At 39.0% G+C, this 26,540-nt stretch overlaps 1 protein-coding gene across 1 annotated transcript in view; it reads left to right on the plus strand.

Annotated features, from left to right (window-relative positions):
* DOCK3 (dedicator of cytokinesis 3) overlaps positions 1–26,540 on the plus strand; it is a 243,213-nt gene that overhangs the window by 168,298 nt on the left and 48,375 nt on the right. Inside the window, exons 23-33 of the mRNA XM_014953482.1 lie at positions 1,164–1,245; positions 6,913–7,083; positions 10,771–10,963; positions 12,676–12,803; positions 13,771–13,917; positions 18,372–18,470; positions 20,630–20,724; positions 21,848–21,923; positions 22,814–22,914; positions 23,168–23,226; positions 25,435–25,583. Coding sequence (XP_014808968.1) covers positions 1,164–1,245; positions 6,913–7,083; positions 10,771–10,963; positions 12,676–12,803; positions 13,771–13,917; positions 18,372–18,470; positions 20,630–20,724; positions 21,848–21,923; positions 22,814–22,914; positions 23,168–23,226; positions 25,435–25,583 — 1,300 coding nt within the window. The remainder of the gene's footprint in view (positions 1–1,163; positions 1,246–6,912; positions 7,084–10,770; positions 10,964–12,675; positions 12,804–13,770; positions 13,918–18,371; positions 18,471–20,629; positions 20,725–21,847; positions 21,924–22,813; positions 22,915–23,167; positions 23,227–25,434; positions 25,584–26,540) is intronic.

Consider the following 26,540-nt stretch of genomic DNA (forward strand, 5'->3'; position numbering starts at 1 on the left):
CGTGCATTAAAATTCTGGAAAATCCCTTTATTGGAAGGGATAGTCAGTCTGTTCTCTCTTTTGGTGGGTTTTTTTTTTTTTTTTTTCCCCTATGCTTTATTTCTTCTGGTTTTGGTCTTAATTTTCAAAGAGGGTTCATCATGTTGGGCAGCCCTGCTAACAGGCTGATGGACACTGGGCAGGCTCAGGGGAACCTGAGAAGACACAGTTCTTGAAGTGTGTGAAGTTTTTAATTGGCATTTTTTTTTTTTTTTTTTTTTTTTTTTTTTTTTTTTTTTAACGGAAGAGACGCTGTCACTCAGCAACAACTCATTATCAGTCTGTATTAATGAGCTACCAAGAGCTTTTACATTTCTTGGCTTGAGAAGGATGTAGGGATATCAAACTTGTGTGAAAGCTTAGAGAACTAATTGTAATTTCCTCTTCCAAAGTAGACAGGTATTCCCATAAGGTGATGTTCAATTTGATTAGAGTAAATGTATAATTTCAGTAGATCAGAAACTTAATTTTCACTGTCACTTTGAAGTTTCTGCCTTATTTTCTAGTATTCTTTTTTGAGTTTTGCATCAGACAGGAAGACAGATATAATGGCAGTGGTAGGTGAAAACCTGTAGATACTATACAACACTAGAAGGCACAGTCATGTTTAGAGGTTAAAAAGATGTTCTGCTTTGTGTTAATCATCAACTCTTCCAGACAAAACAAATGATTTTTAGTAGTCTGATGTCTGAAATAAAACATGTTTTTAATACAGCTGTTTTAGTCCAAATGGTATTGTGTACTTAGGAAAATAGATGCATGTATTGTCTTTGTGATCTTAATTTCTAAAAATTGCTTAAGTAGAGGGGATCTGGAATTTCTCACAGGGAAAAAAAAGAGTATGTTTTGGTCTTAGAACTGTATTGCATACCTTTATCAAAGCTATCTCTTTAAAAACAACTTTTTGGTGTTCTCTTAGTGTTCCTCATGATCTAAGTCAATTACAGCAAAGAAATTATTTTCTGGTTTTGAAACTTAAATAAACTTATATATTATGTAAATTCAGTAGCTGGGATGGCTATAGCTGACCGCTGAAGTGAAATGAGACTATTTTATAGATTCCTCTCTGAAATTTTTAAATAGTGCTGACAATTCCTCTTCTTTTCACCATTTGTTACATTCAGAGAGCTGATCCGATGCCTGAAGTGGTACATGGACCGTTCAGCTGAGCTTGTGCGCCAGGACCACATCCAGGAAGCCATGAGAGTATGTATCCATGAAAGTACTGGTGTGTCTGTCCATCTGTGACTACAAAAGGGCTGGGGAAGCTGTATGTAAAACCAAGGGTAGTCTGGCCTTTATTTGTTTAACCAGACTATTTTTTTTTAACTTTTTTGCCAACATTTTAGTTTTAGAGGGAGATTCACTCTTGTGCAGGAAAAAAAATGGAAGAATTGTGTCTCCTTAAGTCCTTCCAAAGCCCTGTGGAGAACTTAAGTGGGACTTACATGGACTATATATGCACTGGCCACATACATACATATACCTGTGGTCTACACCTTGCACTTCAAGAAGTCGTTATTTTAAATTTATTAGGCACGTTTCTGGCATTGACACCGTTTCATTGTATTGAAGTTGTGGAGTATTTGAAGAAGCAGATAAATGAGCCTTTAACTGGATGGAAAATTTAACAACTGTCATTGCATGGGACCTGAATCACAGTTCTGTGATGAGCGTATGATCTTGCAGGAAGGCACAGCTTTCTAATGGGATGTGAAACAAAGGGAATATTTTTGGTGCTAGTACAGAGAAATCAGAGAATGGAGTATTTTTACCACGTGTAATTGTAAAACAGAAAGATACTGTGTCAAGCACATAAATATAGGATTCCAAATTTGCAGGAAGATCTTCCTCTTTGAGTGAGTGTCCATCCGTACCTTCTTTCTGTGAGTAGGCTTGTGGCCAAACATTGGAGTCTGGGCACATTTAGAACTAACAGCAGTGGCAGAGATCAGCACCTCCTTTTCCTCACTTTTTCACCTCAGTACAAATAGGTGAAGCCCACACTCATACAGAGATTGTTCCGTGTGAATGTATTTGTGTTTGTGTCTTGGCATATGTTTCAGACTTCAATATGGCTTTTTTCTTTCTTCCTGTGATATTTTTGCTGTTTGTTTTGCCTCCTTTAGTCTACTTTAGTTGATATTTTTGAGAAAGTAATTTTTATTTTTTGAGAATCGTTGCTCCATTTGAATGTTTAAGGCATCACCACCATCAACAAGCTTTCAAGATCCTCCTGTTACAATCCCATCCTGATACTTACAAGGGCATTACACCAGTAGTTACTTTATCTTTTGGAGATATTTACATACTTGGAAACGGCTTTTTCGTAATACTTTTCAACCACAGATTTATAGAGAATGGTAAAAGTGGGACAAAGGTGAAAATTATCAACTTTCTCATTCTTTTTGCTTCCATTCCCATCCTTCTTATTTTTTTTAGCTGCAAAGAAATCTATTGAAATTATCGGATGAGAGGAGGATTTCTTTCTTTGTTTCCAGGTTTTATTTCAGGCATTTGGAACAAGTTTGTACCAAACCCATCATCACTGCTAATATGTCATTAGTAATACTATATTCGGTTCTTGGGAATTTCTGTGGTCTTGAGTGTCTTCTCTACACTCCATGCATTAGTAGCTCTTCATCTCAGTGAACAGGATAGCCATCTCATCTCTTTTCCCCTGAATTAGCTGTTAAACACAGTACCCTAAAGCAGGTGTTAAAATACCTCCTTTTTGATTTTTGACTGCCCATGGACATTTGTAAGAGACATGGATATGCCTCACAGGATTCTGATTTTCGACCTTTGCATTAGCAAGCGGTGCTCTAGACTATTTCTAAAATGACTTACCTCCTTCTGGACTGCTTTAAATCCTCAAAAAACTTCTATAAAACCTGGGGGGACTGTAACCAAAAGGATGTGTCTACCTGTGCCAGAATACATGGCATCATGTTCCTTTATTATGCCCTATGACCATCTCCATGTAAGCTGCATCCAGCCTGGGCCTCCCTGGAGAATTCTGTAATGAAGTGTCCATGTATAGCTCATCAGATGGTTTTGCTTTCCCTACTAGTCATGGCCAAACTTAGCGTCTCTAAGAGATGCCCTTTCAGCTTCAGTTATCTTCCAGGAGCAGAATCACTGGTGGTTTTCACCTGCATTGAGTAACCCACTGAAAAAGCAGGACCATTATTTCCTTGGGAAGTCACATATCAGTGTTCTGGAGCTGGACCACACAGAACATGCATTAAACTTTTTTTAGAGACTTTGAGGTACTGAAAACTATTACTATGGGGCTTTACATGAATCAGTGACGCAGAAAGGGTCGGTCTTCCCAGCTGATTTCTTCAAAAGCCTGAACATGCTTCCTGAGCCGTGCCAGCCAGGGAGCGAGTGAATGGGAGACTTGGAATTATGTTCTCAGCCTGACTTTTGAGACTCAGGACTCCTCCAAATTGTTTTTTTCACCCTGAATTTAAAAAAGAAATGTTAGTCTGTTGCTTTTAAGACCAGTCTGTCTCTGGACTTATTTATTACTTATTTGATGATTCATATTTTCTACAGTCTCGCTTTTTCTAAGAATACCAGAAAATTGTTGATATAATTATAGTTGTTCCACCCTGGTCAGCCTGTTTGTGGGACTTGCTCCTTCTTTTATCGCTGATGCCTTGAGCTCTGCCCCAGGTCTTTTGTCTCCTCTCACAAGACTTAACTTGGTACCTTCGCTTGAACCTGTGCACTTTTATTTTTCTTAAAACTGCGTAGATGCCTCTTGCACTTGATTCAAGTGTGTTGTTCTCTGGAAAAAACCATGGTGACAGTAGCAGGAAGAAGTTTGGTGGCTGCTCTTGAATGGTGAAGTGGATACTCACAGACTGCTGAAAATGTCTTTTATTCGCTTTGGTTAAGACAGTGAAAGAAATTCAGACCTTCAGAGCTAATCCTCTTTGCATACACTGTGCCCATTCTACACACTCCAGATTCTTTCCTGAAGTAATCTTTGGGTTTCTTGAGGTAGAAAATGAATCTGTGTTTTTTCTTAAAGCAGCTTTATACAAGGTTGACTGGTCTGTTCGTATTCTGAACATCAGGAATGGTTTGCCTTTTGTTTGAATTGAACAGACTCTTCATTTCTGCAGCAGGTGAATCCAGATGTGCAGCTCTGCTGTCCCCCAGGACTGTCCACTGGATTTATTAATGTGCTGCAGTAAAATCATCAAATGTTGTCTGAGCATAATCCCTGAAGGCTCAAGTGACACTAGTGTCCCCAAAGAGTATCTTTATCCATTAGACGTGCAGAATAACCACAGAAATGTATCCACTTTTTTACCTGTGTTATCATAGAAGCTTTTAACTCGTGCTGCTTTTGTCATAGTGTTCTTCTGGTTTAAATTCTCCCGAGACATTGCAACCACCAGCCAGGTAATCTGTGCACGTTGAGACATGTTGTTCCCGTATTCACAGGGTGAATGTGCATATGGACAGTCACTCAGAGAAGAAAGGAAGGTTACTCATTAGTAAGTGGGATTTCTTTGAGATGTGTTATCTATATACACATTTCTTACTCCTTTTCTCATCTCTCCTGGAGTACCACTGGTAGAGTTTAAGGATTGTTTGGTTGAGAGGAAATAAGGTTGATGGCGGTAGTACCATGAATCTCTAGGTTGTTGGTCACAGGTGAGTGGTGTGTGCTCACCTACTGTGTGACCGTGCATACTTTGTTTTTAAGACACTTCCTTTAATTTGATACTGATGTGTTTGGGTTTTTTTAATGCCAAAAATAATAGATTTGAATTTTATTTCAGTGCCCTTCTATGTCTTTAGGCACATATATGCATCATATCTGTGATCCTGTAAGTACTAAGTAGACAGTCCAAATGCTGATTTGTGCTGACAAGACTTAGTTTGTGTTTTTACCATCCTGGCATGTTTTTACAATGTGTCTGCAAAGACACTGAACTCTTCATTTAACTGCTTTTGTGGGTTCATTCCAGGCAACAGTTTAGGTTGTCTGTGCTAAGGACATGGAGTGTCTCTGAAAGGCTGCCATTACACTTTCCACAGAGAATTATAGAATTTCACACATAAATTCTCTGATTCATTGCAAAACATAATCTTCACATTAAAGTTACGAGCTTTGAGGTTAGAATTATGGCTGTCTATACCAAACCTATAAAAGAGCTTGTACGAGCAGTTGCCTTGCAGTGTTTGGTGTTTGCAGCAGAGATACTGACCTTGAAGAGCTGACTCTTGTGAACCAATTGATCTTTGTCTGGAAACTCTCCAGATGTATAATGTTCTTTGATGTAAGGAAGCTTCACTGAGAGATGTTTCATACAGAAGTATAAATAATGTACTGCCAAATTGCCAAAGTTGAAAAAAGAAATGCTGTGAGTACCAGTGGCATTTTGAAATCTGTGATGGCTTTATGAGGAGCGTCACATTCCCATCCTCAATCCTTGAAGCTGTAGCATTCTAAAGCTTGCAACGTAATGTTGCATATTCATGCATATAGTGTGGTGGTTCAACGAGGGGCATCTTATGGATGCAAAAATATCTGATGAGACCAAAATCTGTATTTGAATTAACTTTCGGTTTCCCAACTGAAGTGAAGCAGACAAGAATGCTTTCCAGTCAATACAGTGGAGTATTACTAATGTTTCTGTATATACTATGATCACTGGAGCTCCAGCCTGTTTGTGTCTTGTGCTGAATTTTGAGGCTATCCTGAAGCTATGCTTCATGCATTCCCTTAATCCTGCTATAACGATGTATCATGTTAAACACTAAGGGAAGGAGTGAAGTTTAAATGTTAATTATATTTAGTAGATTTCAGAGTTGACAGTAGTGTACACCAAACGATCAAAAAGGCCTTGTTGCTGTGGGGAATGTTCCGTTGCTACATTGGTGTCTGTGAGAACCTTGGATAGATGGCTAAACTTGTTAAAGACTGCATAGAACAATGTATTTTTCTTCATTGTCACCGCTGCCAAATCAATGGAGCTCTGAATAATGCCGTTTACAAAATTTTAGTTAGAGATGTTTAGGTTGCAAATTCAGACTTAATCTAGACATGCCATAGAGCAAATCATCATTCTACAACAAGATGCAATTTGCCAGTCCTTCAGGACTGCAGCATCTATCACAGTGTGTAATAGTGCTAAATGCTATCTTCTGTGCAGGTTATTCTGCTTCTGCTGCGTGCTCTCCAAGTTTCATAGGTGACAATAGAAGAAAGATGCTTTAACTTAAAGCTCAAAATAAAGAGATACTCACTACAGTACTGCAGTTTGCTGCTGCTGTGGGGGCTTAACATGCTGCTCTTGTCTTCTCTTTCTACATCTACATTTATTTCTGTTTGTACATGCAGCTGCCAGAAATAAAGGTGAACCTTGCTGTTGTGTTCATACTGAAAAGTAGATTATCCTTCTGTTCCACCTACAGTCCCATTTATCTTAATCTAGATTAGCTAACTCAAGTAATTACACATAAAATTTGAACAAAACCAGGAGAATAGCGTCTTCAGACACAGTCATTGTGCCAAGTCATGAGAAAACTAATGGTCTCTTATCGTCACCAAGATTTTCCTCAAATTTGGTAAATCAGATTTGTCTATTTGACTTAAATGCATACTTTTTTTGTTAGTGGGACATACTAGTAACAGCGGTTATTGGTTGATACATATTTGCCTATGGGTAGCTCTTCCTTAACTGGATTTTATAACTTACAAAACCTGTTTTTCTTTCTCCTTTCTAAAGCTGGAGAATTTAGTGTTTATGCACCTAGAATCTTTCCTGGCTCTCTTTAAAGCTCCTTTATTTTTCTTTCTTTCTTTTTCTGTATCTTAATCTCCTTCCTCTCCTGCTTCTTAAGGCCTTGGAATATCTTTTCAAGTTCATTGTCCAATCTCGGATCCTTTACTCCAGAGCTACTTGTGGAATGGAGGAGGAACAGTTCCGCTCCAGCATCCAGGAGCTTTTCCAGTCCATCAGATTTGTGCTCAGCTTGGACAGCAGGAGCTCTGAGACTCTCATCTTCACACAGGTTTGCTATTTTCTACACCTTAACTGGCAAACCAAAAGGCAGCTATTTTCTGCACAGGTAGTATATGACAATTAAATGCAGTTAATAGAGTTTTCTGCCTCGAACAAGCAGATGATGCTGGAAAATGACATAACTGATTAACGTTATTAGACAGTAGCTTTGCATCACTTCACAGATAGAGGTGAGCTGAACTGTGGACTCTCAAGGGGAAAGTGACTTGTCACATGAGAATACAATTTCTGCTCCTTACAAAAGTAAACTACATTTTAAAGCCACTCATTCATGTGCCTCACAGTTTACCTAAAGAAATTTTAAATCCTTCATTGTAGTAGCTTGAGTCAATACTTGGTGTCATAGCAACATCACAGTGGAGAAGTTCAGTTGATGTACTCACAGTCAGATAAACTTAATTCCAGCACGCTCTAAAATTACGGTCAGAATCATAGGCAGCCTGGCTGCAAGCACACGGTGGTAACCACACTCACAGTGAATATGTTATTTGGAAGATGGCCCGGGTGACTTCATGAAGACTTCAGGTGGGCTTAAGATACTACTCAAAGTGAGTAAGGAAGTTGCTAAATTTTGTTTCATGTCTTAAAGATCCCTGTACTATATTGCATATTTCTGTGTTTAAAAGTTTTAAATACTTACGTTGTTACGTGTATGCCTCAGCTCAGAGAATATCAAAGACAAACTTGGAACTTCCTGGTGATTTGTAATCACTAATTTAGTATTTACAGATGTTTTGAACACCTACTGTAGTTTGCCAGAGAAGCAGTTGCTGTGAACGTTGCCACAAAACAGAGTGACTCCACTGGTTCGGGAAGCTGCCAGCAGTGCCATCTCTTTCTTAAGAGGCTGCTCCAAAAGATGTTGAGAGCAGCTGCTCTAATCTTTTATTTAATCACCCATTAGTGGGTATAATAAGATGAGCCAGGAACACGAGAAAGCAGTGCACAGATTTTGCAGGCAAAGTCACAGTGAGTGGAAACAGCATCTTGTGAAGGCAGCTGTTTAGGGTTCTTTGGGTTTTTTCCAGTTGTGTTCATCAAAAGTACAGAGGGAGACTAGATTTGAAGATGGGGTTATTTTCCCTTTTTCTCTTTGTTTCTCTTTTTTTTTTTTTTCCCCCCCTCCTTTCTCTCACTACAGTATTTCTTACTTTGGACTTTTGTAATTTGTAAAGCCTGTCCTTGTTTAATCTTTGAAAAGTTTACTTTTTGTTTCCCCCTTGCCACTATGTTGCCCCTTGATCCCAATTGCCCCATAGGCCTCTCAGCCTGGAGGGCAGGCGAGCGGAGCTGGGACATGTGCCCCACAAAAGTGTGGTGGTACTTCAAGGCCGACATTTAATTCTGTAAGTAACAATCCTCAGAACTGCACAAGTATTTCATCGTGGATGTTCCCGATTAATCCCTTTTCCCTATCCCAAACCCTCTTTTCCTGCATATAAAGTGGAATTTAATGTTTAAGTGGCTGGTACTTTAAAACTAGAAAATGTGGAGTATTTCAGTAATTAATGGAACAGCTTATGGCATCCACATGCTGAAAAGGCACTATTGAGGGCACACACAAGATGATGCAATTCAGATTGTTCAGGACAGCCAAGGAGTTTACATACTAGTTCTGGAAATCTGGACAGCTGTTAAATATCTACAGAAATGCTTGAGGCCCTAACAAACATAATTTTCTTCACACTTATCCTTTTATCCAGGATATTAGAGATATCTCTAATATAGTTCATTCCAGCAATGAGGTTAAAACTGATTATGTCCTTCCTTTCAGGCAATTAGTTTGACATGAGTAATACTGGAGAATATTTTAAGGTGTTGTACAGAATAGAGCCAAGGAACTGCTGAAATGATGTCACTGTTCCTCAGGATGGCTCCAGAGCTTCCTGAAGAGATCCTGCACATCCTTAGATTACTGCTGGATGTCCCCAATCACCACAGAAATACTCCTGTTTTATCATAATAGTTAGAAATAAGTTTAGGGAAAATTCTGTAAGGATTTGTTGGGCCAATATTGTGATTTCATTTGTATTATCCCAAAGATAAAGATGATGACTGGATTTGCGGCTGTTACAGCCTTCCAAGAGTACCATGAGCTGTTTAAATGATTCATATTTGTTTATTTTGTTAGTACATTGTATGTATGTAGCAACAAATAGGTGACAACACCCAGGAGGCTATGTGAGTTTTTGTGTAATCTGAATTGATTGTAACAAGACAAGATGTTGAGAGAGATAACGAGCGCGAAGAAGAAAGAGGTAAATTTATATTCAGAATAATTTAATGGGCTCTACAGTTAGTTGTAAAAATAACTTAGACTGCTCAAAGACCATTAAATAGACATCACTGTTGTTTGAAGGGAAAGATAGTTTGAGGAAAGACTTGGCAAAGAAGGAAACTGTGTATTAGATGGGATTAGGAGAGGCAATGCCAGTGGTAGAGCCAGCACAAGAGAGGAAGAGACATGTTTATGCAATGAGAAAACAACAACAAAAAAAAAAATCTGTGAGGAAAAGGAGAACTTGCAGAACAGAAGAAAATAGCGATAGGCAGTCAGACTCTGGAAGGGCAAAGCTCAGTGGGGATCTGCAAGGAAGTTTGGTAAATGTGAACTTCTGCAGGAAATCAGGGTGGTTTGCATGGAGCTTCTGACAAGGGAGGTGGAAGGGAAGGAAGGAAAGGAAACAGCATGAAGGGACATGTGGAGGGTGGTGGGGCCGGGGCTGCAGTGGGTGGTGGGAGTGGAGTCAAATCCTGACTCTGCTGCAGGTCAAGAAAGCCACCATCTCAGAATTTAAGTGGTTATAATGAGGAAGCAGGCATGGATCTTGGGTGGGATGTAGAGGAAGAGAGAGAGGGATTTTAAAACATTAGAGGTGTGTGGCAGTTGTAGGTATGATGCCAAGTCTATGGAACTTGAGGAAAGGGCGATGCATGGAGTTTTCTGATGTTAGAAATTAATTGAAAAGGTATGAAATAAGAGATGTAGAGTTGGATTTTTCGTTGTTGTTGTTGTGCTGGTACTGTTTCTGCACTTTAAGAATCACCTTCAAGGATAACTCCAGCTTTCTGGAAATATCCGTTATTGCAAGAGCCACGTGCACACTTACTTGCATGATGTGATGCCTCTTTCACGTGAAATCACACCTCACCCCTGTTGCAGAAGCACTGCAACATCACATGGCAGTGCTGCTATGGTTAAGGGTCTGTCAACATGCTCTTCACTTCAGAATATTTTCTGAAGAGTTTTAACTGTCTTAGGTGGTTGCTCAGTGCCAAAAAAAATCGTATGGAACTCTCTAATCAGAAGCAAATTTTATATTTATTGGAAAAAAGTAAATCAACAAAAATGGACTATTTTCTGTTCTCTGGTACCTCATTTTTTTCCTGTTCTATAAGCTGTGTCCTGAAGTACAGCCTTCTGAAGCTCTACAGAATGCATGTGCTCAGCTTATTGTAAGAGTTAGTATTGCAGCAGCACTTGATTTTTAGAATCCTACATGTGATCTGTTCCCTGTGAACCTTAGGTGTTGCAAAACATTAGCACCAGCCACAGTCCACTATTTAGTAGCTTTTTGCAGACCCTTACTTCGGTTTTACTGTTGTTTGCATTTCGCTGCGTTTAGCGGCAGTTCCAGACTTGGAGATACTCAGGTTCTTGGTTGGCTGTTTCCAGGCTGCTTTGCTGAACTCCTTCCCCGCTATCTTTGACGAGCTGCTGCAGATGTTCACGGTGCAGGAGGTGGCGGAGTTCGTGCGGGGCACCCTGGGCAGCATGCCCAGCACCGTGCACATCGGGCAGTCCATGGACGTCGTGAAGCTCCAGTCCATTGCTCGCACTGTCGACAGCCGCCTCTTCTCCTTCTCGGGTAAGGCAGCGGTGGCCCAGGATGGGACTTGGTGCTCACTAAGAACAGGAACACACTACGTTTATTTTGCAGTTGCTTTGTTGCAAACGATTCCTTGCTGAATGCCAATAATCTTGGTAATTATTTATCTTGGTGGCATCACTGTTGCCTGTATTTACCGAGGGTACTTTGTAAGTTTCCCTAAGGTAGAAAATGTTCATGAATCCATCATGGATAAACAGGGAGATAAAGTGATGTGAGAAACCCATGACATTCTTTTAAAGTATGTTTAATCTTTACATTATGATGTTGTAATATTTCTTTAGCTCCAACATATTAGTAATTCTTTAAGAATTAATTAATTGAATGAAGAAGGGCTGAAGATTGTGAGTTTATTTCATACATAAATATCTGAGTGAAAGAAGTTACGAAGATAATATTGGAAGATAAAAAGCATCATTGGGCTTATCTTCCCCGTGGTGAGGACCTCAAGTTAGTGCACTCAAATGATTCTACTTGGCACACAGTGAGAATGATAACAAGACAAAATCATGTTTAAACCATCTATTGTAATTGTTTATAAACATACATCTTTTTTCTTAAATTTGAAATTAATTTCAAAAACTATGAGTGTAGAGAATGAGGAGCTTAGTCCAGAGGTGGCTGTGAAACAGGCAGTGCATTTTATCTAATTATAGTGGCTTGAATAAAAATATCTGGCTTTGTGGGTGTCAGTTTGTGGGCAGAAACTTCCTCTTCTGTCTTCTCAATAAAGCCAGGTGTAACTTTACCCACAGGATCCAGGGATTTAGTCCTTCCCATTAACCTTCATTTGCCCTTTACAATGATACTGGCAACTGATGATGCTTTTGGCTGCTGCGTAGCACCATGACATCTCACTACAGCATCAAAAATCAGAGGGAAAGCTTCTGCGTTGTGAGGCAGCTGTGACTGTGGAGACGCCACATTTTCCACCCAGCATAATGGTAGACTCCCATCATATTCCTGCCCGTGGCAGCGTGACCCAGTGCTCCCAGGACAACAGTTTCTCCCATGTCCTGTCTGCCCCAGGAGGATGAATCTAGTTTCCAACGTCATCTCTTGGCTGCCCACCCTGCCTACTCGTCAGGTCTTGCAATTAAAGGAAGATACATTCTTTTTCTTGCCTCCCATATGGTGAAGACTTGTTTTCCTTTCATCTCTTCTATCAGTGCATTTGCTGACGTCTTGCTGCTTTTTTTCCTGACTCTCTTTTTTCTTGTTTTGGCTACTGTTTCCTACAGCTGCTGCCTGCCCCCCCTTCTTTAATAGGATTAAGGTTTGTAAACCAGCTAAAAAAGAAGAATTAGCCAGTTTTCAAGAAGTGTGTATTGGAGAAGCGCTATTAGCCCTGACAACAGAGCTGGAAAACCACATGAAGTGAGGAAGGGTTTGCACAAAGGAAATGAACATTAGAAAGTATCAGTTCACACCTGTTATTTCCCAGCTGTAGCACTATTGAAAACATCACGTACACTGCATTTATGAACTTTTGAAACCAGATGCACTATTAATTGATTAGATACAGTTTGTGGAAGCATGGTGTACTACAACCTGTACAGTAGGAGTTGCACCAATTAGTCAAACGTGCCGTATATCAGTAGGCTAGTTTGGATTCCAAAAGGCTGCTGATTTGAATGGTTGAAATTTAAGTTTTTCTTGGGAAGACTGTGACCTGGTTTTCCTTCTTGCAGAGTCCCGGCGCATCCTGCTACCTGTAGTTCTTCACCACATTCACCTTCACCTCCGACAGCAGAAGGAGCTACTTATCTGCTCTGGGATTCTCAGTAGTATCTTCTCCATAATCAAGACCAGCTCTTTGGTAATCTACTCCTTGATTTTATTTTTTTTTAATTCCACCAATGATTTAATAAAACAAAGACTGAGGGATTTTTATAGGTTAATACAAGTTTTTCGATAGTCGTTTTAAAAATGAAACTCTGCTAACTTTCTGTCAGCAGGAGAACATCTGAAATGAGGGTCTGCTTTTGTGTGTGTGACTCAGAGCATTCTGATTACACAGTGTTCTTGCTGTTAGGAGGGGGAAAAACCACATACATTTACCAGGTTTGACACTGTTTAATTTTCTTCATCCAAGCCCAGAACTTAGATGTCAATGGAGTTCAAAAACTCTACAGAGCTCTAGGACTTGCAGTTCTACAAGAGACAGTAACTAGCACTTTGTGATTCACATTAAGAGAATACTCTAAAATTATCCAATCAATGAAATCACACTTACTTCTGGAAATTGCTGCTGAGTTTAAACACCCAGCTTTGATGATCATAATACTCTGATCTCAAATGGTAACTTGGTCGTTTAAAGCAGTGCTCACAAACAGAGGGTGGTGAAGTTTCCCCATCTGACTCTGAAGGAGGAAGCTCACGGCGCTAAATATAATTCGTACTGATGAGTATTTCCAATTACAAGTTACGGAATGAGATGAAAGGTATCACGGTAATAAGCTAAAATAATGCTGCCATAGAATAAAGGTTCCTGAATATAATTTGATCCCATTGTGTTCTAGAGTGTATGCAGACCTTTGATTATAGATTTACCTTTATGGCTGTGACCCTGAATGTTTCCATCGGAGACCGAGGAGGTAACATACACACTGGTTTCACAGCAGTAGCTGGCACCAGTGATTAATTTGATTGTACTTCTCTGACCCTCCATTACGGAGCTCTCTTGCAAATCGAATATTTGTGGTATGGCTGACGCAGCAGAATTGTCTTTGCCAATTCCGTTCTCTCCAGTTTCTAACTGTTTCTTTGCTCATCACTTACTGTAGGAGGGAGATGTCGTGGAGGAGGTTGAGATGATGGTGGAGAGCCTCCTGGATGTTCTTTTACAAACTCTGCTTACAATCATGAGTAAATCGCAGTCTCAGGAGGCGGTAAGAGGGCAGCGATGCCCGCAGTGCACAGCGGAAATCACCGTTAGTAACTAACAATCAGTTTCTATTTCCTGCTTCTCTAACCTTTGGTTCAGTCCCTCACCACCACCGGCACCTCATTATCATCTCTGCTGCATGAATGCCCAGGGCTTTGTCTTTTTCCCTTAATAAGCCACAAATCCATTCCTTCCTATTCGCAGTAGTGAGGTCTGCAGGAAGCAGTGGAGCTCAGGAAGCTTTTGTGGATTTCCAGGTTATTTTCTGGTTTATTTTTGCCACTGTGATTGGGAGTTATTGTTTAGAACTTCAGGCCTGAATAGCTGGGTACCTGCCCAGGGCTTCCCCCCTAAAGGGGTATCACCAAGGGCTATATGAGTATCAGGCTTCGATTCCTGAGACTCACAATGCTGTCATTCTCAGTGGACAGGTCCCTTTACTTAACACCCTGGAGAGCTTCTGTCCAGGTTCACTGATTATTTCATGCAAATAAAACACAACATACTTTTGAAAAAGAAATTAGCAGATCCTAAGTCAAGTGAGCTGTTGAGCTTGGTGGAAGAAGAGCCCCCGCTTTGTCCAGGCTGCCAGCTGGACATGCAATTTTTTTTTCTTTGACATGCAATGGAAGAAGAGAAAAAGAACAGAATTTTGCTGTTCAGCTCTCTTCTTTTCTGGATTTGTTGCCCTTTTCTGTTTTTGCTTGGCAGAGTCTAATGCAGCATTTACACAATGTATGATGTTAAACTCTTGTTCAAAACATCCATTTTTTTAGACTTGCTTTTTAATCAAATGGCTGAAGCCTCAGAGAGATTGTTGGGGACAGGCCTACACTAGGGGAACACTTCTCACACAAGAGAAAAGATTAGCTCAGATAAAGTAATAACTGGTAGAATCCTAATAAAGAGCAAGGCATTTAGTAGTTTTCAGACATGTTCTTTGATACAAAATAAGAAAGGGCAATAGCTTGCAAATGTCCAGTAACATCTCAATTCCTTTTTACTCCTATCATTTGACTTAGTGCTATTTATCACGTCACCTCACACATAAACGTACACCTTTTTTCCTAATGAAGTTCAGTCCTGAAAAGTTTATTGGAAAAACCTATGTCAAAGCTTTTGGATAGATGCCTGAGCTAATTAGAAAAAAAAATTTTAAATGGAATGGACAGTCCCAAGTATAAAATCCTTTGTATTTGTTCCTGAATTTGTATTCAGGAAATTGTTCCTGAATTCATATTTCACAGTGATACGTGGAATCTTATTAGGTACTGCTTAGGAAGTAATTTGTGTATTTTCCAAATTAACTGCTCATTGTCACAGAAAAAAAACAGTGTTGTGGAAGGGACTGGCAGTCAAAAGCCATACTCCTTACGTTCTTGGCGCTGCCTTGCTTGTTATCTTGGACAGATTGCTTAACTTCTCTGTGCTTTGCTTTCAGATATGTAAAATGGGGGAGCTCATCTTTGGAAAACACTTTGGGATACTGTGGTAACTGGTTAGGGTGCATCTGCTTTGCAGGCCACAAATGTAATTGTAGCTCATGTAGGCTTACCCACACTATTCAGAATGTCTGACTGGGACACCATTAGTACTTTGGCTGTGACAGCACATAACTCGGTGAACACTAATAAGACAAATATTTACAAGATTCCAGACGCCTTTTGCAGCCCATACTGATCCCATGCTGTCATCGCTCCACTGTTTGAGCATCTGAGCCAATTAGTTTAAATAATTCCTGGTATGTCTGCATGAGCTGCAGTCACACCTTTGATAGACGTAGTATATTAAGTAACTGGAAAAGGTGATTGTCAAAAACTGCATGCTTGGAGGGCAACTCATTAATGTCGGTATTAATAATTTAAAATGACTTTTGTATAGACTACAAGACTTTAAAACTGGCATTTGTGGAGGAGCCTCTAGGAGGTGTATTCCTACGTATGAACAGTAATTCAGGAACTGTTAACACACAGTATTTTTACTCTCTGTGCATGTCAGCTTCCCTCTCATAGGCATCGGGGCCATTTCAGACCCCTCCCTTTATACCTTACCCCAGGCTGAGTTGTTTCTTTATGAAATTTCAGATTGTCGGAATTAAATAGTTTCTCATTTGGTCAACAGGGAGAATATGTCTCCTGCCTTTTATCTTTGCTTCGTCAGATGTCAGACACTCATTTCCAGCACTTACTGGACAACTTCCAAAGCAAGGATGAGCTAAAGGTACAGCAGAACAGAACATGGTGTTTGTAGGGAGATTCACTCAGAGTGAGGGAGTGGAGGGGAATCCCAGCTAATCATTCCTGTTCAGTGGCACTCTGTGTGTGCACCTTCCTTTCACCTTTGTAATAATAGCTGTTGTGTTATATAAAAACATTTAAGGCCACAGGTTCTTAGTAAGAGCAAATAAAGTCCCAAGAGAGCTGTTTGTAGACAGAAAAGGATATTGTTACTGTACTGTATAGAACATAGTCAAGAGGAACAGGGTTTTTTAATCCCATAAATGTAAAGTCTGTTGTTCTGTAGTATTTTACTAGATGTTCAATATGTGTTGGAGCTTACTTACAAAGAGTGTTGATTTTATGCCAAAAGAGTTTCAAGCCTTTTGGGGGATACAAATCTCTCTAGCAGTTAAAACCTTTTTTGGGAAAGCAGTAACCTTACTGCTCCACTTGCTGCAGGCTTGCCAAATTTATGAATATTAACTTAAATTATGGCTGTTGGTGAGCAGAAGGGGTTGGTGAGGTGTACTGACCTCTCTGGTGGCTCTTTTGCCGCTGACATTTTGAAATGGCACATCTCAAAACAGCAGAAACCAACATTCTATCTCAACTGCCACAGGAAAGAGGAGTATCTCAGACAACAGTCTGTTTAAAAGGCAGAATGATTTCATACATGAAGACAAGATTTTATATAAAATGCTTTTGATTAGCATGGCACTCAATAAAGTATGGACAATAAGAAGAATGTAATGTGACAGGAACTTATGTTGCTTTAACAAATGAGATTGAGAAACAGTGAGAAATCCTCTCTGAATAGGCTTTCAGCTTCTAAATATTTCATGTGTGTAGAGAGACTGAATAAATCGGGAAGATAAATTGGGAATGATGGAATTCTTACCTCTAGTGTGCAGGGTTCAGTGTATCTCGGACTGATAGTTATCTGAGAGCACTCCCTTTCAGGTAACTTTTGAATTGCTCATAGGAAAATTTCGTGGTACATTAACTCATATTAATTGTTAATAAATATTTTTAAAAGGTATCTAAACTATAGTTCCTATGTCAGACCAGTGAAAAGATTTGTCATTGAACTGAAATTTGTCTGTACACCCATAAGAACAAACACTGTTATATCTCTGACATCCTAAGGGTATGTTCAGGAGTATCACAGAGACTGAAGATTTTTATACCCAACTTTTTTTCCAACTATCAGTTGACCTAATAAAATATATTACTTTTTTCCTTTGAAAATTGCTGTAATATTTCCAATACTTTTTCTTGGATAGAAAGGCATTTTGTTCACTTATCACTGTTACAACTAGGCAAAAAGGAATCCAAAAGTCAAGGAGCTTCTGATGCTTTACTCTTAGCTCAGTTACACCAAGACATTAATCTTTCCTCTTCCCTTCCCTTACTCGTCCCCAAATTAAGGCATAGCAGCAGGACAGGTTTGAAGGGACCTTGCACTGCCACTTCCTGTGCTGTCTTCAATTTGTGTAGAAGAAAAGCAAAACAACAAAATCATAGTTTACCAGGCCAAACAACTTAGCGTGTTTTATCCTCGCTGCTGTTCTTTATAGACATAGAGGTGCAGGCAGTCAAAAACCAGAAATGTCTTCAGGTTCAGGGAATTTTTGGGAAAGCAAATATTCAGGTTGAATCTGTGTAAGAGATCTTTTCTGCTGCATATTGCCAGAAATTGAGTTTTCTGTTACTGTTTTTAAAGGGTAATGCAGGAGTTTTACTGGGCTTGAGATTGGGGTTTTTTGTCAAATTTGTGACTGCAAAAAATTTTGGACAGATACAGAAATTAATTGAATGCATAAATAAGTCATTATGATTCCAGTATATCTGAACATAGCTGCAAATTGACACTGGAATTCTGGATGATAATATGATTCCTGGTATGTCTGCATGAGCTGCAGTCACACCTTTGATAGACGTAGTATATTAAGTAACTGGAAAAGGTGATTGTCAAAAACTGCATGCTTGGAGGGCAACTCATTAATGTCGGTATTAATAATTTAAAATGACTTTTGTATAGACTACAAGACTTTAAAACTGGCATTTGTGGAGGAGCCTCTAGGAGGTGTATTCCTACGTATGAACAGTAATTCAGGAACTGTTAACACACAGTATTTTTACTCTCTGTGCATGTCAGCTTCCCTCTCATAGGCATCGGGGCCATTTCAGACCCCTCCCTTTATACCTTACCCCAGGCTGAGTTGTTTCTTTATGAAATTTCAGATTGTCGGAATTAAATAGTTTCTCATTTGGTCAACAGGGAGAATACGTCTCCTGCCTTTTATCTTTGCTTCGTCAGATGTCAGACACTCATTTCCAGCACTTACTGGACAACTTCCAAAGCAAGGATGAGCTAAAGGTACAGCAGAACAGAACATGGTGTTTGTAGGGAGATTCATGAGGGAGCGGAGGGGAATCCCAGCTAATCATTCCTGTTCAGTGGCACTCTGTGTGTGCACCTTCCTTTCACCTTTGTAATAATAGCTGTTGTGTTATATAAAAACATTTAAGGCCACAGGTTCTTAGTAAGAGCAAATAAAGTCCCAAGAGAGCTGTTTGTAGACAGAAAAGGATATTGTTACTGTACTGTATAGAACATAGTCAAGAGGAACAGGGTTTTTTAATCCCATAAATGTAAAGTCTGTTGTTCTGTAGTATTTTACTAGATGTTCAATATGTGTTGGAGCTTACTTACAAAGAGTGTTGATTTTATGCCAAAAGAGTTTCAAGCCTTTTGGGGGATACAAATCTCTCTAGCAGTTAAAACCTTTTTTGGGAAAGCAGTAACCTTACTGCTCCACTTGCTGCAGGCTTGCCAAATTTATGAATATTAACTTAAATTATGGCTGTTGGTGAGCAGAAGGGGTTGGTGAGGTGTACTGACCTCTCTGGTGGCTCTTTTGCCGCTGACATTTTGAAATGGCACATCTCAAAACAGCAGAAACCAACATTCTATCTCAACTGCCACAGGAAAGAGGAGTATCTCAGACAACAGTCTGTTTAAAAGGCAGAATGATTTCATACATGAAGACAAGATTTTATATAAAATGCTTTTGATTAGCATGGCACTCAATAAAGTATGGACAATAAGAAGAATGTAATGTGACAGGAACTTATGTTGCTTTAACAAATGAGATTGAGAAACAGTGAGAAATCCTCTCTGAATAGGCTTTCAGCTTCTAAATATTTCATGTGTGTAGAGAGACTGAATAAATCGGGAAGATAAATTGGGAATGATGGAATTCTTACCTCTAGTGTGCAGGGTTCAGTGTATCTCGGACTGATAGTTATCTGAGAGCACTCCCTTTCAGGTAACTTTTGAATTGCTCATAGGAAAATTTCGTGGTACATTAACTCATATTAATTGTTAATAAATATTTTTAAAAGGTATCTAAACTATAGTTCCTATGTCAGACCAGTGAAAAGATTTGTCATTGAACTGAAATTTGTCTGTACACCCATAAGAACAAACACTGTTATATCTCTGACATCCTAAGGGTATGTTCAGGAGTATCACAGAGACTGAAGATTTTTATACCCAACTTTTTTTCCAACTATCAGTTGACCTAATAAAATATATTACTTTTTTCCTTTGAAAATTGCTGTAATATTTCCAATACTTTTTCTTGGATAGAAAGGCATTTTGTTCACTTATCACTGTTACAACTAGGCAAAAAGGAATCCAAAAGTCAAGGAGCTTCTGATGCTTTACTCTTAGCTCAGTTACACCAAGACATTAATCTTTCCTCTTCCCTTCCCTTACTCGTCCCCAAATTAAGGCATAGCAGCAGGACAGGTTTGAAGGGACCTTGCACTGCCACTTCCTGTGCTGTCTTCAATTTGTGTAGAAGAAAAGCAAAACAACAAAATCATAGTTTACCAGGCCAAACAACTTAGCGTGTTTTATCCTCGCTGCTGTTCTTTATAGACATAGAGGTGCAGGCAGTCAAAAACCAGAAATGTCTTCAGGTTCAGGGAATTTTTGGGAAAGCAAATATTCAGGTTGAATCTGTGTAAGAGATCTTTTCTGCTGCATATTGCCAGAAATTGAGTTTTCTGTTACTGTTTTTAAAGGGTAATGCAGGAGTTTTACTGGGCTTGAGATTGGGGTTTTTTGTCAAATTTGTGACTGCAAAAAATTTTGGACAGATACAGAAATTAATTGAATGCATAAATAAGTCATTATGATTCCAGTATATCTGAACATAGCTGCAAATTGACACTGGAATTCTGGATGATAATATGAAAAGTTATATATTATGCACATAAGGAAGTTTTTCATCTCACTGTAGAAGTTAAGATTTAAAAAACAAATACATCTTGTGTAGTAGGTATTAGGTGCATGCAAAATTAGTAGAGCCATATCCCGATATATGTTGTTTCCATGCATTCAGGTGAATGGCCAAGTGACACAAAGCTCAAGTGGGGCACAACTGGCTTAACTGTCTGTCTTATAATCAAAAAAACAGAGTCATCTGCAGCCACTGGTGATTTTTAATTTTTTTCCCTATGTGATAGGAGTTCCTCCTGAAGATTTTCTGTGTATTTCGGAACCTGATGAAAATGAGTGTCTTTCCTCGAGACTGGATGGTGATGAGGTTGCTCACCAGCAAGTAAGTAGCGGAGCAGAACTGTTGACGTTCTGTATCAGAATTTTTCCTCCACAGCTGGGCAGTTAAAACCTGTGATGCAGTGTGTTTCCTCCAACTGAGATGTGGTGATAACAGGAATTCTGGAATGCTCATCCTCATTCTACAGTTATTTTAACACTCTGGACCAAATTGAGACTTCTCTATTCATACTCTTTATAAACTCTACCAGTACACAGAGTTAAAAGTTCAAACCCAAAGCTGAAATAGGTGCATTTTGAGGGTAAGGGTGGCACAGCAGCTATGGTAACACATGGCAAGGAACAGCTGCCCACACCAAGTGGCATTAACTGCCAGGCCTCTCAGTGCCTTTTCTTGGTAAATTACTACGTTAAATGCCTGTCTCTTCCCATAAACATCACTGCCAGAGAAATACTCACAAATACATTGAGCTGAAGTGTGAGCCAGATAAAGGACCATTGTACAGCTCAGACTTTTTGAGTTGCTCTTCTCTGGAAAAAAAATCTTTCTGCTTAAAACAGGAGAAAGATGAGTGTATTCTTTCATTTCACTGGAGCTAGTATGGCCCAGCCATACAAAAAAAGACAGGATTTTAAATGCTCCTGTGTAAATTCTAGAAGTTACAATAATGATGAAAACTCTTAATCTTGTATCCCGTGGTAAAAACTGTTTATTAAAACACAGAAAGGTAGGTGACTTTTAGGTGAACCTAGCACTGATTGCATGAAGAATGCCTGTACGTAAAGTCAGCACCACAAACCACTGTAATATGTTATACTCCAGACTCAAATGTTCTTTTGTTTTGTTTTCTTTTTTTTTTTTTTTAATATCTTTCTGCTTAAAACAGGAGAAAGATGAAATTCAGCCAGAGCTGAGTCTCTGCACAAAATACAAGAGGTTTGCTGGAGTCCCCTGCTGTGCAGGAAAGAAGCATCAGCTGATTGATCCACCATGTCATTTTACCTTCTCCCAAGATTTCACAGCCTTAAATGTCTTTGTCTGTAAAGATCCTAAAGCAGGTGTAAATATGATTGAGGTTTTACACTGAAAGAGAAAATCAAATGTAAACTCCAATTTTTTTTTTTTTTTTTTTTTTTTTTTTTTTTTTTTTTGTTTCTGACTGCAGTATCATAGTTACAACAGTTCAGTACCTGTCTTCTGCACTGCATAAGAATTTCACGGAAACAGACTTCGACTTTAAAGTAAGAATTGATACTGAGAAAATGTCATGACATCTCTTTAAACTAGCAATAACGAAGGAGCAAGAGCTGTTCTCTGTGTTAGTTACTTAAATAAATGCTGCAAATATAATAATCTGTGAGGAAGATGACCTAATTAATAAAAGTCAGGAATTTGAATCGCTGTGGAATTGAGGGGAAGTAGAAGAGAAACACTGATATCAAATCAAGAAAATAGAGCCGCTCATAAAGGAAAGGAGTGGAGCTAATGAAGCACGCTGTCTTACAGATCCATGGGTAATAAAATGTAAACTTGGGCAATGCTTTTCCTGAAGTTGGGATATTCCTGATCTTCCTCTCCCAGAGGCTTTTTCTGGCTGTTGACTTAAGACTTGGAGGAACACAGATTGTTAGCGAGTGTTTTCCCTGGGTCTGATGTAGTTCAAAATGGTTCAGTGTCGCTAAGAAGAGCTGCCAGCCATGTACCAGGGCACGTGTACACACAGCGTCATGGCACAGGCCTCATTTCTTTGGGAAAATTGACCAAGTTATAGGGCTCTCATTCGTGAAACAATGTCATCTCTGGGTTTTTTAGAGGGATAAAATCTGTTTAGCCTACAGAAAAAAGGAATTTAAAACTTCTCTGAAGCCACCAAGTTTATTAATTAAAAGAGGAAAGCCCAGTGGCGTTATGTTCTCGGGTTTAAAATTTTAGTCCCTACCAGCTTTTAAATAATCCATTGGTATCCTTAAGAGTTTAGTATCTCAATAATTAAGGTACATATTAAGTTAGCTCTTGATTACAGAAAAGGAACTGTCTCATTCTATATATAAAGCAACATTTGTCTTCCTACACTTGTTTAAAACTTACTCCTTGGACTGTAATGTTATAAAATCTCCTTCCTGTGTCACAGGTGTGGAACTCATATTTCAGCCTGGCCGTTCTGTTCATAAACCAGCCAAGTCTCCAACTAGAAAATGCCACACCAGCTAAGAGGAAGAAGATTCTGGATAAGTAAGAACATCTTTTGTTGGGTGCCTTTCTCTGCCACCTCAAAAATTAGACTTCTTTTTCTGCCAGAGGTCCCTGTAATTTATTATGTAACTTGGGATGTGGAAATCCTTGGGAAACAAATAAGTATATAATACAGTGTTCAGTGATTAGTTGAGTTGTTTGATATTTTTATGTTAAGTGTGAATTTATTTTTTTCATCAGTGCCTTGCAGGTTGTTGTTCCACCAGGCAGTTGTCTGTCTCCTCTCTTTCAGATACGGTGATATGAGGGTGATGATGGCCTACGAGCTCTTCAGCATGTGGCAGAACCTGGGTATGTCTCTTCCTTCTCTGCCCTGACAACCAAAGCCAAAGGAACCCCGGATTTCTGTTGGGATATATTTTTTTTTTAGCATCATGGAATATTTAACCTCTCTTAAGAGTTGTAAAACCAAGCAGCACTTCACTTCTCCCACCAAAATCTCTCTTCTGCACTGTCTGAACATAGTTTTTTATTTGAAATAATACATTCCTGTGAATTTGAATGTAGTGGCAGGTTTTGGTTGTTTTGACACATCAGTGACAGTTTTTATGTATTTGCAAATATAAAATCAGCTTTTTCTAATCCCTGCAGTTGTGCTGCAGTCAGGTTCATACGGAGATACACTGTTTGCTCTCTGACTTTTGTCTAATCCGTGGCTGGAAAGCAGAAATTTAATTTTTCACATCTATAACCAACTTTATAATTTTGTCAATGATTCAAAAACCAAAGTTGTCATGACTCAAAATTACAGGTACATGTGTTTGATAACAAAGCACAGAGTAAAGCTCTTTTTTGGTGTCTTCAGGTACTGGTAATCATAACAAATCCTACGTCACTACTTTAAAAAGAAAAGAAATAATCAAAAACTAAACAAAACCCCAAAACTCACAAAAGCCCTGTCTACAATAATGCAATGGTTGTGGTAAAATTTCAACTCCTGCAATTCAGTTGACCTTTTCCTATGTATTTTGATTAGGAAATTAAGCATGTTACAAGATGGGGAAAAATATATCTTGCCACAGGTCTCAAAAGGTAGATGGAGAGTTTTCATCTAGGCCTTGTGCTTTTAGAAGTGTGCTGCAGTGGTCTGGGGTTCAGGTAATTCAGGATTTTATTAATATAAGAGCTAAATAACTTCTATATTGCATCAGAGCAATCCCAGCTGGACCAGTGTCCTGGCTCCATCAAGGACCAAAAATGAATCCTTATGGAAATGTTTGAGGACAAAGGAAGGATGTTTTTCTAGAGGAATATGTTTGCTGATAGAGATCACAAATGGTACAAGGTTCTGAGAACAGGTAAATCATTAAGTGGGGAAAGGCATGATACTAGTCAGGTTGGATAACTTGATAATGTGGCTGCAAGCAATATATTAAAAAAGCCAAATTTTAAATGTAAAGAAGCCAACATTTTAAATGTAGGAATCTAGGCAGGAGTGCTGTTCTGGAGAACAGAAGCTACAAATGTATCATGCTGATAATCAGCTGAATGGCAGCTACCTGTAAAATGCCCTGAGTGAAAAAGACACCATAATCTTTGAGAAAATATGTAAGAATCTTGAGTAAGAGAAGAAGGACAATGTTCTGCCACAGTTTTTTCTAAGTGCAGTTGATTCTGGAATAGTTTGCCTGGTCCAGCCTTCAGCTCAAAAATAAACTTCAGAAACCGAAGATAAGTTGGACAGTTCAGAGAACAGTCACAAAAATGACAACAGAAGGAAGAAAATGTCATCTTATAAAATACTGAATAAGCCTGACCCTTCTTGCCCAACTAAGATGATACAGCCAGACTTGATCACTTTTTCTAAGCATCTATGAGGAGAACAGAAGGCTGTCCAATATAACCAGAAAATGATGCTACAAATTCAAATGAGAAGTGAGAAGCCTGTTACAGATATGTAGATACAGATATTTATCATTGAACGTTGTTCCAAATATGGCTATTTTGATTTATTCTTTGTGACTGCACGGTAAGCGTGTCACAGAAGAGATCGTTAGTGAAATGCCTTGGGTTTCTGTTGCTGAGAAGGTGTGCAATTTGGTCCTCAGTCAAGGTCAGTTATGAAATTGAGACTTCGTAGCACTGAGGGTGAAGAGCTCTGTAGTTCTTTGAAATCTAAATGTGTTCTATCAAATACCATTGTTCTCACCAGCCCTTTCAAAACCTTCATAAATTAGAAGTATCTGTGGCCTCTTTTCCCCCTCGTTAGTATGTTTTAGATTGGATATTTTTGACAGTTTGAATTCTTTTGCAAGTAAAATGCATGGATAATTTTTGCTGAAGGGTTTCACAGTGAAATTAAAAATGCTCTTAGAGACTTTGCAAGGAATGGTGTAAAGTAAATATTGTTTTTAGAGTCCTTTCAGGCAAAGAACGTGTTTGATTTTCTAATCCTCATGCCTATCGCTTTGTATATGTCATTATTGCAAGGGTTCCCTGTTTTCTCAGTGACACGTAACGAAGGCTTTTATTTAATTACAGTTGCTTTGTGTTGTACAGGTGAGCATAAGATTCACTTTATTCCGGGAATGATTGGCCCCTTTCTTGGTGTTACACTTGTTCCACAACCAGAAGTCCGGAATATCATGATCCCTATCTTCCATGACATGATGGACTGGGAGCAGAGAAAGAACGGCAACTTCAAACAGGTGAAGTCCCTTCCCAAGCACTTGTGGAATTTTTTTTCTTGCTCTGTCCATCTACAGTGTCTAACTGAAGCAAGGAGTTTGTATCTGTTCTGTTTCTGATTGTGAAGAAGATACCATGGAAATATATAAAAATAGAAAATTTGCAGCACAATTCACAGAACGCTTACAAGATTCCCAAGATTACTTAAACAGTGCACTTTACAGCAGGCTACATTTCCCATGAGCATAGAGGAGAGAAGCAAAGTGCTCATCACGTTGGAGATGAGGAGGAGAATTTTAAGTAGTGGGCTCTCACTGCTCTCCTTGGTTCCACTTAGATTATTAGTCAACCATTAAATGTGTCAAACTGAGAAGCAAAAATGGAGATTTTGTGAAAAATGGAGTATTTGTGAAAATACTTCGCTTCTCTGTCTTCAATTTCAAGCTAGGAAGCGTATTGCATAATTAAATAATTATACCATGCTTTGAAACAGACTTTGAGACTTTATATTCTTTAAAGAAATTGTCACAGCTCTCCTGGAATGGTTATGCCCAGGATCAGTTCTGTAGTTTCCACCTGCTGTGAGCTCTGATTGCAGAACAGGGAGAGGAGGCTTCTCATTTTTGTTGCCCACTCATGGTCAGAGAACGGCTTAAATATTCCATTGCAAAGCAGACCCCTGAAGTGCAAAGTATTAATAATGAAGGATCAGTTTGGACTTGATCCTCAGACGAAAGTGCTTCATTGTGTTTGGAGCAATACTGGGGGCAAGTATCTGCAGATAAATGCTCTGAAGTAGGAAATGCTTTTATTTAAATTATCATAATTCACATGATTATTTATTATCCACAGTCTCATTAAAATGTCAGATCTGATCTGTTGAGAATAACAGACCCCTTCCATGCCCTGACCTATTAAAGGCTGTGTGGAAAAGTATTACCAGGAGCTGATAGTTTTCTTCCTCTTCAACTCCCTTG

This window comes from Calidris pugnax, unplaced genomic scaffold (genome assembly GCF_001431845.1).
Source record: "Calidris pugnax isolate Ruff unplaced genomic scaffold, ASM143184v1 scaffold247, whole genome shotgun sequence".
Lineage (NCBI taxonomy): Eukaryota > Metazoa > Chordata > Aves > Charadriiformes > Scolopacidae > Calidris > Calidris pugnax.